The 11998-nt window shown below is 29.7% G+C and overlaps 2 protein-coding genes across 2 annotated transcripts; one reads left to right on the top strand and one right to left on the bottom strand.

Annotated features, from left to right (window-relative positions):
- Nucleotides 1–669: 669 nt before the first annotated feature.
- On the top strand, nucleotides 670–2017 carry LOC130676379 (uncharacterized). The gene is made up of 2 exons (XM_057482532.1): nucleotides 670–997; nucleotides 1062–2017. Exons 1-2 carry the CDS (start codon nucleotides 670–672, stop codon nucleotides 2015–2017), a joined length of 1284 nt encoding a protein of 427 aa, XP_057338515.1.
- Nucleotides 2018–2225: 208 nt separating this feature from the next.
- On the bottom strand, nucleotides 2226–5978 carry LOC130676378 (uncharacterized). The gene is made up of 2 exons (XM_057482531.1): nucleotides 4949–5978; nucleotides 2226–4630 (listed from the first exon to the last, which is right to left on the bottom strand). Exons 1-2 carry the CDS (start codon nucleotides 5976–5978, stop codon nucleotides 2226–2228), a joined length of 3435 nt encoding a protein of 1144 aa, XP_057338514.1.
- Between the last annotated feature and the right edge of the window lie 6020 nt (nucleotides 5979–11998).

Here is an 11998-nt window from a genome sequence, read left to right as displayed (position 1 = left end):
TATATCTCACCCTCCAACCTCTACAAGCACACCACTGAAATATCACAACTCTATATCTAAATATATTGAGATGTTGAATAAAAAAAATCCTAAAGGTTTGGATACAAGATTCGGTATTCGTAAAAAAAATAATCAATTATTTTTTGGTAATTCACCTGTTCAATTTAGAGATAATATAATTTCAGTGAATGATCAAAATCATGTTTTATCTCCGGGACTTATAGAATTGTTATTTAAAAGTGATCCGAATGAAAATTCTATTACGTCAAGTGATTTAGATGAGTACCATAAACTCATTGTTTCAACGAATACTCATAGAAAAAATTATGAACCCGAAAGAAGTCTTTACGTTGAAAAGAGTGCCAAATACAATAAATATATCGCTGAATTTGTTGGATCACCAATGAAAAAAGGTAAAGGACTACCGAACTTTATGACTGTTTCAAAGAAACGAAAATATATGGATTATATTTATTGGGATGATCCTAATGAACTCGTAGATCGCCTTCGTCTGTTGATGGCATCTCAAACAGCTGGCAACTCTAGTCATTCAAATGAGATAATTTCAATTATTGAAGAGCTGCGTGAAGCTGAAATTATTTATTAAGAGAGACATTAGCAATAATTCATCATTTATAAAATAACATTCAAGTAGAGAAGATCATCAAAATGGGTATCGATATATTTGGACGTGTATCTTCCCAATCGAATCAGACACAATTTAAAGGCTGCAGTAGTGGTGTTGGACCACCTGGAAAAGGTTTCAAGTTAACAAATGATGGACAGTTCGACTTAGACCAAAAGAGGTTATGTAATGTTGCTGAACCTAAGAATGAAAGTGATGCAGTCACATATAATGCTATGAAAGCTGCAATAAACCATATGGATGATAAATACAAAACTCATCCAGACCTCATTGTTGAATTGAAAACCAAAGTGAGTGCATTAGAAGGGAGTCTTAGTGATCTGATTCTATATAGTCAACAGCAATCGAATCGTATATCAACGCTTACGAGATCTGTAATACGTAATGGTGGAATATTAGCTGATTTTGAACGTAGAGTATCTAAACTTGAAAAACATGGAAAATAAGAAGAAAGTCATAGCTCAAGAGCTTCACAAACCAGCACGAAAAAATTATACTCGTCGTCATGTTGACATTCGAGGACTTGATGAAACTTGGCAAGCTGATTTAGTGGAAATGATACCATATAGTTCTGTAAATAGTGGATTTAAATATCTACTGACAGTTATAGACATATTCTCAAAGTATGCTTGGGCAGTTCCTATTAAAAGCAAAAAGGCTGGTGACGTCAGAAATGCTATGAAGTCTGTATTACAACAAGGTCGACATCCTAAAAATCTTCACGTTGACCAAGGCAAGGAGTTCTACAATAAAGAATTTAAAGATCTCATGAAAAGTCACAAAATTCATTTGTACTCAACATTTAGTAACCTAAAAGCATCCATATGTGAACGTTTCAATCGAACTCTAAAAAATAAAATGTGGCAAGAATTCACAGCTCAAGGTAGTTACCGATGGATTGATATGCTCAGAAATTTGGTTGATACTTACAACAATACCAAACATCGAACGATCAAAATGAAGCCCATTGATGTAACAGTTGAAAATGAAAAAGAACTATTCAAGAAGATTTACAAACCCCTTCAAATCAATCAACCGTTGAATAAAAAGAAAAGCAAGTTTAAAGTTGGCGATAAAGTGCGAATAAACAAATACAAGCACGTTTTCGAAAAAGGTTATACACCAAACTGGACTACAGAAATATTCACAATAAAAAGCGTGCAAAATACTAATCCAACAACGTATAAGCTTATTGATTATCAAAACCAATCTATCGAAGGTGGATTTTACAACGAAGAGCTTAGTAAAGTCAAATACCCTGATGTCTACCTTGTAGAAAAAATAGTAAAAAGGCGTGGGGGTAAATATTTTGTAAAGTGGTTAGGATTTGATAGCTCACATAATAGCTGGGTAGACGAATCAGATTTATGAAAAAACTTCATTTTTTTAAGATAATTTTTATATGCGATGTACTTTAATGAATAAATAAATAAAAATCCTTTTTCAATATAAATGTATTATTTATTATTATTATAATTATTATAATTATTATTACAAATTCATTTTTTATTATTTTACAAATTTTTTTAATTTATTATTTTTACAAATTTTCTTAATTTATGAGTATTAATATTAATGATTATACATTATTTTTATCTACTTCCATATACCCCCATGGTAGGGTATCTGTCGAATTCTCAAGTAGACGTCTTTTATCATCATTCCAACTTAATGCTAATTTTTGTTGTAAAACTGTCTTAACAACATGTTTATCACTTTTGATTAGCCATTCTTTTTCTACAACGTTACAATGTTCTAAAAGGCATTTTTTAAAATCATCAAACTCAATCCTTCTTAAAGTTGAACCTTTAACCCCTTTGGCTCTTTTTTCAACTCTATTATCTTTATATTTTCTATATGTATAAAGCTTAGCTCTTAATCCTATGAATTCCTCCATAATTTTACCATTATTTTCATCTTTCATAAGACCTATTACTTTTTTATTTTTTAATGGGATATTGTATACATTATTTGGAGAATAATCAGATGTATCAAATTTATGAATGTCGCGTTTAATAATTTCGTAGATATTAGGTACTGTAAAATGATAAATGAGACTATCAGTATCTGTATACATTAATTTTGAGGCCTCATTATCAAAATTTTTCTTTACATAATTATAATGGAAATCATAGATGAATGTCTTAGCTAAGTCAAGTATACTGAATCCAATATAGATAGGCTTTGTAAAATGTACATGAACGTTTTTTAATTCAATTATCACCATGTCTTCGCCAAAAACAGTTAAACTATGAAAGTTAGGTTTAGAAATTAGAGATTTTGCACCAAAACGTCCTGTCCATTTTGTCACTATTCTAATTTCTTTATGTTTTCTAACATTTTCCATTGTTTTCCCGAATACAGCATTATTCATAAGCTTAAAAAAGTTTTTCTCAAATTCATTCTTCGCATTTTTACGACAATCAGTATTTTTATCAATGTATGACTGTAACCAAGCTGATTGCTCGAAGCCTAGAACACGATGAACTCTTACGAGTTTCATACCTAACTGAATACACTGCTGTAAATTCTTATAATGAATAACATATCTTTCTTTAGAATATAAAGTAGTAATTAATTTAGATTGCTTGCGGTTTGGTGGTACAAAATGCTCAGGACATAATGGTAGATCTTTATGCAGATCATGAAGCTCTATTGGATATTCTAAATCTACCTCTAGTATAAAACCTTTCGATTCATTCGAATTAAAAATAATATCTATATTGTCTGCAGTTATATTGTCAAGCCATTTGAATGACTTATACGGTAAGGGCATACTCATTGCAGCTCCGTATAAATTATTCACATCAAAATACATTAAATAGGATTCAGGTTTATTTGAATTAAAGTTATCGCTCATAAATCGATTATTAGCCACAGCATGACGATTCGTGCACTGTGATACACCACCTCTTATACCTTTTTCTATAAATAATACCATTTCAGCATCATCTAGCAGTTCTAATTGAATACCAGTGAGCTTTAACATAGCATCAAAGGCTAATCCTGGTGCTGTATAATAATGAAGGGGGTCTAAATTATAAGTATTGTAACAACTACTTCGAAAATTTTCAAAAATATCAGCTAATAATAACACATCGGTTTTTAAATACAAATCAGAATATTCACCAAGTGTTTTTATGTTAAATTTACTCCAAACTAATTTTGCGTGATCATAGTCTTCATCAGATATATTATTATCATTCAGTTTAGAATAAAAAAATGATTTTTGAGGTAATTTATCCTCATTTAACTTGACTATTGAATCTATGTACTCATACGGAAATACTCCTTTACGAGTGGCTAAACTAAACTGCTCATGATCAGAGTAATACATTTGTGTAATTTGTTTATCATCATCTGTAAGATATGATGCTAGTTTCTCGAGACCAGATGCCATAAATCGAAATGAGTCAATAAAACGCAATTCAACTAACGTATTTTTAATAGACTTTGTAAAAGATATATAACGTTCTTTATTAATGGGTAAGACAGTAACTGAACCTTCAAAACCTGTCACTAATGATTTAATAATAAAATGTGAATCGTAACCTGTTAAATTATGAAAGATAATAGGTATTTTATGAGATTGTTTGTAATTTAAATTGCATGAATTATGTGCAGGCCCGCGATATTTTCCAGTGAAATGACAATGATCACGACATTTATTAGCATTAGAATCAATTATTTTCCCGCAAATATGACAATCTTTTGTTTCATTATGATATCTTTTTTCATCAGTATCGAGTGGCTTCATAGGTATAGGGTTTTTGAGTTTAAAATCAACTTTTCTTCCTAAAATTTCCATCTCCTTAATAAACCATTCAATACAATCAGAAGAGCGTTTGAGTTCAAACTTTGATAATGAAGAATCATAATTACATAAGACATAATAAGCTATACTATACGGGACGTGTTTTTGAGTCCCATTATCAGATTCAAGAGTGCATTCTAAATCAGCATAGACAGCGAAAGGAACAGGATCTTTATATTTAAAATTTTTAAATTTCAATATTTTATTATCCTTGTCAGGCAAGCTCATTCTAATCTTATTATATTTAATACAGTCTAATTTATGTTTTTCTAGAGAATTTTCAAATCTAAAATGACACAAGCATCTCTCACAAAACCATAATTTATTTTTACTTTTTGATATTTGACTTTTTACTAAACGTGATAAATTTTTTATTAAAGTGAAATGGAAAATTGGTCTATAGTTCTTAAGATTATCATTATTAAGATTATTATTAATATTATTATTATTAGCTTCAATCATTAATAAATAAATTATAGGTTTCTCACATTGATAATTAGTACTCAAGTACAATGGCGCTATTACACTAGATGCTCCATCTTCTTCATTCTTAGTGAACTGTGATTCAAGTCCGTAAACATTTATCTTCAAGTTGTTCAACTTTTCAAATTTTGGAATGTCTTTGAGAGTTATAGGAAAGTCAATTCCCTTATAATTAAAAAGTGTACTAAAATGTGGATATGATGATATCCTTTCTGGGTGAGTAGTTTCAGCACCATATACTGCAGCAGTTACGCACCAAAGAAAACAAAATTCATCGTTATTTTGGATGTTGATGACAGCTTTTTTATACTGTATATCTTTAGGCAAGGTTACAAACGTTGATAAGCCAGCTCTCAATGGGGCATATCTAGCGATGTTAATAGTTAAGTTTATCACTTCCACTAAACTCCACCCTGAATCTTTTTGATTAAACTCTTCAACTTTTTTCAATAAAACATCATACACACTACTAGCGAACCACTTGTCGAGATCTGTCGTTGTTAATATCTCAGTACTTTGAGTTTGAAATGTCTTTGTTTCCTCAACGGTTAATTCACTCTTAACATTTTCAAATTTGCACATTAAAGTTGTGCTGACTTTAAGATTTCCAATCCTCTGCATATTTTCTCGAATTTTATTAATTGTTAAACTTTTTGCATCATTCAGAAATGTTCTTAAATCAATATGCCCAATATTTACAATGCAGCCAGTTGTTATGCGATTCTGGAACGCGTTTTCCATATCGCGCCACTGAATTAAATTTCCCGAATTCAGATCTCCACCAAGCACTTGCCCACTTAATCGTAGAAACTTCTCATAATAGGAATGTAATAGTGTAATATTTGCCTGTATACACCGCCTCTCTTGAACACTTACTCGCGGATTTAATAGGATACTATTAAATGATTTGATAGTATCACTACAAACATTACAAGCTCTAATACTCATATCTTTACTTATAGGGTTGTGTGTTAAAAGATCTTCATATGTTTGAGCAATTGTATTCACTAGGTTAGAATATAATTGTATCGCCATAGTTGAAGAATAAAGATTTTTTTTCGTAAAATATAGAATTATACCAAATTCGTTTATGACGAGCAGAGATGAACTGATGCATCATCTCCAAAAACACCTCTTTTTATATAAAATGCATCAAAGGAAAACCGACTATGAAAAGATAAAAATTTTTTCTTAAATTTTTAAGATTTACAATCATTTTTCTGAGAAAAAATTTCAATAGGCCCGTGTGAGCCCAAAAATTATGCTAATTAAAATATAAATTTTAAAATAATTTTAGTTTTTTTCAGCTGAGTAAATATAAAAATTTTGAAAACTTTTAAAAATAACAAATATATATTTAGGTTTATTATTGCATAATGTATTTTACAGATTGCATAACTAGATAGCGGTGGTTTTCAAAAGTATCTTAATCCTTTTATGGTGGTAATAAACAAAATTAGAATAAATATATAAAATTTTCCAAGATAAAGTCTTGAGTAAATACGTATATTTTTTCAAAAATTTATCTAAGATCCTTTAAAATAATAAATACATATATAAAGGTCTGCTATTGAATAATGTATTTTACAGATTGCATAAACAGGCGGTAGAAGTTTTCAAAAATATCTTAATCCTTTCATGGTGGTAATAAAAAATTATAATAAATAAATATATAAAATTTTCCAAGATAAAGTCTTGAGCAAATACATATATTTTTTTCGAAATTTATCTAAGATCTCTTAAAATAATAAATACATACATATATAAAAGGTCTATTATTGCATAAACAGGTTGCAGAAGTTTTCAAAAATATTTTAAATCTTTTAAGTTGGTGATAAACAAAATTAGAATAAAATGTATAAAATTTTTCTAAGGTAAAGTTTTGAGTAAATATAAGTTTTCAAAAGGGTGTTGAAAAGAGTAAATCTGTGAGGTTAAAACATTTATGGATAAATGTAAATTTTTTTTTTACTACTGCGAGATTAAACAATTTTTATAAAATATTCAAAACTTGTGCAGCTGAAAGAATCTATTAACGGATAAACGAATGCAAATTACAGCTAAGCAGTTTAGGAAGAACATTTTTGAAGCAGGTAATATTCGTATTAGGATAAATCTATCGCAACTACAAGTAAATGTAAAATCTTCTAGAGACAAAATTTTCTTGTTCGACCTCAAAAAATATCCGATGCGTAAATAGATGATGAATACGGGGCCCCCTGGTTTTGGAGAAAAACAAGTAAAACACTTGTATTAGTATGAATTCCCAGCTGTTATGAATAAATATAAATTTATCCTTAAGACAAAATTTAGGTCTGTAAATAAATGGATTTATTTTTTTAAATGCGTTAAAGGTTTTAAAGAAAAACTTCTTATAACATTTAAAATAAAGAATAATTTTAACTATTTCATAAAATAATATTTTTTCGTTAAAAATTTTTAATTATTTATACGAGATATATTTTTTATACCAGTGAACGTTTAATATGAAAAAATTTCATATATAAAAAACCTCCATAATTATTTTTTCATAATGATTTTGATTTTATATCTATGAAAATAATTTCTATTTATTAAAGATTTACATATATTAAAGTACTTATAGACATTTTCAAAATTTTTTAAGTGTATGTAGTAGGGTTCAAAAGGAAAAAATATGCTTCGAAAAGTATGAGACACACCCCCTAGAAATAGTACTAACGAATACATGGAATGGGGTTGAAAAGATGTGTACTAAAAATGTATAAGTGAAACCTTCTTTCAGGTATGTAAAGTGCATAGCGTGGGTAGGTCAGAACCCCCTACTTAGATATGGATAAGAAACTGTTGCTCCACCCGTTTTCATGGCCAAAATATTAGCAATAGGGCATCGTCCTAATGAGATGGGATGGTCAAAATTTTACAACCTTTTTAGAGATTTCCAATGTACAAGTTTATGGCGGGGGCGGACTAAGGGTATTACTTAGAAAATAGATAAGAAAACTGATGCTCCACCCGTTTTATGGTCAAAAATTTAAGTGATAGGTTATTGTCCTAATGAGGTGGGTTGGCTAAAATTTGCTTCTTGCTACTGACCATATAAATATCAGCTACAAACACTGCAGAGTTCAGTACAAAGCATTTTGTAAAAACTACTTACGCTTTGATTCTTCTGACATTGTGTTCGTGCATAGATTTTCATATATCTATACGCAAAAATTTTTTATTGTAAAAGTAATAATTGTGTTTGGGAATACGTTGACGTTTTTAATAAGAAGTTTTTATTAAGAAAAAAGCAAAAATGGATATTAACAATGTAAGTATAATATTATTATTATAATTTTTTTTTTTTTTTTTTTTTTTTTTTTTTTTTTTTTTTTTTTTTTTTTTTAGTTTGATTTATAGCATACATTTTAACCAATCTGTGTATTTCCTTTCTTTTCAGATTTTCAATGACTCATGCTACTTGCCACTGAAATGGGTGGAAAAATATGGGTTGGCCATACTATGGCAAACGATGATGGCGCAAGTTTGGCGACAGATAGAGTCGGGTGAAGATTGGTCGGAAGTGATTTATTTAATTGATGACCAGAAGACCAGGCTGCTCAAATTGGGGGCGAATATTTGGTGCTACTTTATGGTGACCGACAATGATGATGAAGAAATTCTACGTGCAGACCTGCGGCAAATCGCTCATGATTCAGAATATTTCTACATTGATGCCATAAAAACTCGCTGCATAAGATCTGCAGCCAGTAGCGAAGGATGGCCAGTCGATATAGTGAATTTTCTGAGACCCGGTGAAGAGCTGATGATTGTGGATGAAAACGTTGAAGTCATCACCATTGATGATGAAGATGATTATGATGATGATGAAATCATCATTGATGATGATGATGAGGACGAGGATGATGATGACGATATTGATTTCTATCCACCAAGAACACCATCACCACCACCACCATATTCTCCACCACCTTCATACTCATCATTGTTTCCAGTTGATCCACTACCGCAAACAGTGTATGCACCATCGACATCATCATATGCACCATCGACATCATCATATGCATCGTTTTTGCCGCCACAACCGTCATCATCAGGCATATCATATGCATCACCACCATTATCACCATCACCGCCTTCATATCTACCACCACAACCATCATCACAGCGGCTACCATATCTGTTGCCACCACCTTCGCAACAGCCATCATATTTGTCGCCACCATCATCACCACCACCGACATATTTACTACCTCAACCACCGACATATTTACCACCACAACCACTGATGCCCTGGATAGATGATAATAATATTTATACTAATAATCCAAATGAATTGGGGTGGATACTAGCTCCGCCAGAACCATATCAGCAACAAGCTCCACATCACCAAGAAAATTATGATGATTATGATCATCAGCATTTTCAACAGCAGCAACAACACCAACAACAACAACAACAACAACAACAGCAATATGATGATGGGCATTATTATTATTTTCACAATCAGCAGCAATTCATTCAAAACAATTTTTTTAATTCGTTTATTGATGATGGTATGGACTATCATTTTTAAAAATAATTATAAATAATCATAATAATTATTATTATTATTTTTCATTATTATTATTATTATTATTATTATTTTTCATTATTATTATTATTATTATTATTATTATTATTATTATTATTATTATTATTATTATTATTATTATTATTATTATTATTATTATTATAATAATTGATTTAGTTTTTTCAAATGTGGAATTGTTTATTGATGTTCTGCCTACGCCAAAGGTGTCAGATCATAACATCATTATTGTTAATTCGGTCTTTAATATTGAGCAGACTAAAAATCGAAAAGTAATTAAGAAAAGAAACTTCAACCAATTTAATCAAGAATTATTTTGTGATATTTTTAATGATAAATTTAAGATAGATTTTAATGATGATTTAGATGTAGTTATAGATAAATTTAATTGTAGCGTGTCAAGTGCTCTTGATGTGGTAGTACCAAAAAAAGAAAAAATATTCAAATCGAATTATAATGATATAAAATGGATTACAAAAGATCTGGTTGAAAGAATGAAGGAGCGAGATCGATTATTTTTTGTATCTAAGAATTCTGGAAATCAGGAAGATATTAAAAACTATAAAAGACTAAGAAATGATATTGTAGACGAATTAAGAAAACGCAAAAGAGATTTTAATGATAAAAATATAGATGCAAATAAACATAATGGAAAAATACTCTGGAGGCATTTAAAGGAACTGATAGATAATAAGAAATCCCAAACTATAATTGATAGTATTGAACTCGATGGTAGGATTGTAAATGATAATTTACTGATCTCCAACGAATTTAACCAATATTTTATTGATAGTATTAATAAAATTGTTAAGGAGATAGGATGTAACTCAGTAAATGATAGAATTGATAATGATATTAGTAATCAGAAGTGGGATAGATTTGATAGAGTGAGTGAATATGACTTGGATAAGATTATAAAGAGCTTGGATGTAAAAAAAGGATGTAATAATGATTGTAATTCTATAATTTTAAAACATTTATGGAAATTTGATAGAAATATTATATTAAATATTATAAATCGATCTATAGAATATGGGATTGTACCTGATAATTTAAAAGTTGCTAGGATAGTACCGATACAAAAAATAAAAGACAGTATAAAAATAAGTGATTTCAGACCGATTAATACATTGCCGGTAATTGAACAAGTTTTAGAGAGTGTTGTAAAATCACAGCTAGATAAATTTATTGATAACAATAGTATATTAAACGAGGAACAATTTGGATTTAGAAAGGAGCACTCATGTGAAACAGCCATGCAGTGCTCATTGATAGACTGGAGACATGACATTGATAATGGTCTATATGTAGGAGTCGTATTTATCGACTTCGCAAGAGCATTCGAAACGATAAATAGAAGCAAATTACTGAATATCTTAAACAAATTGGGAATTGGTGGCACTGTGTTAGAATGGTTTAGGTCTTATTTAAATAATAGGAAACAAGTAGTAAAATTCAACGATTGTTTATCTGATGAAAAAACTGTTAAACACGGAGTACCCCAAGGCTCCAAGCTGGGTCCATTATTATTTATAATATATATAAATGAAGTGATTAGCTTAATAAAAGAACAGGGTATCGAGTGCAGACTTTTTGCGGATGATATGAAATTGTATTTTTGTAGTAAAGATGAAAAGGAAATAGAATGCAAAATAAATACGGGTTTGGAAATACTTGAATTATGGCTTAAAGAATATCAGCTGAAAATAAATATAAAAAAAACTGTATTTATGTTGTTACATGATGCTAGAAAAAAGTATAAAATAGGCAATTGTAAGATTAAGATTAATAATGAAAGTATTATTGAAGTGAAAGAAACCAAATATTTAGGCATAATAATAGATAATAATCTAACATTCAATAATCACTTAATTGAAACGGGAAAAAAAATCGCAAAAAAGCTCAATGTAATTTATCGATTGAATAAATCGGTAAGTTGTTGGACAAAAAATACCATCTATAAATCACTAATTGGTCCCCACTTTGATTATTGCGCTAGCTTAATGATGAATTATAATAGACAACAAGTAACTGTACTACAACGAATACAAAATAGAGCAATGCGAATAGTCTTAGGGGTAAATAAATATACAAATATAAAAAAGATGCTCGAAGCTTTAGGGTGGATGAGCGTCAAACAGATAATGATATATAGATGTTGTATATTAATTAAAAAGATGTTATTGGGAATGGCACCACTGTGTTTAAAAAATAAGCTGGTTTTGGTTGGTGATAATCACGATCATAATACAAGACAGAGAAATGAATTACAGGTTCGGTACACCAGAACTCACTCTGCCGAGAGAAGTCTCGTGTACCGAGGATTTAAATGGTACAATGGTCTTCCTAACCGTATCAAGAGTGAAAATAGAATAAAAATTTTTAAGATAGATTTGAAAAATTACATTAAAGAAAATTATTATTAAATTTAAGTCATAAGATTGTACAGTGTTTTTATAAATAGCATTATGCTAATAAA

This window comes from Microplitis mediator, chromosome 10, assembly GCF_029852145.1.
Source record: "Microplitis mediator isolate UGA2020A chromosome 10, iyMicMedi2.1, whole genome shotgun sequence".
Lineage (NCBI taxonomy): Eukaryota > Metazoa > Arthropoda > Insecta > Hymenoptera > Braconidae > Microplitis > Microplitis mediator.
Note: the sequence above shows the minus strand (reverse complement) of the source record. Positions and strands in the feature narration are given on the sequence as shown.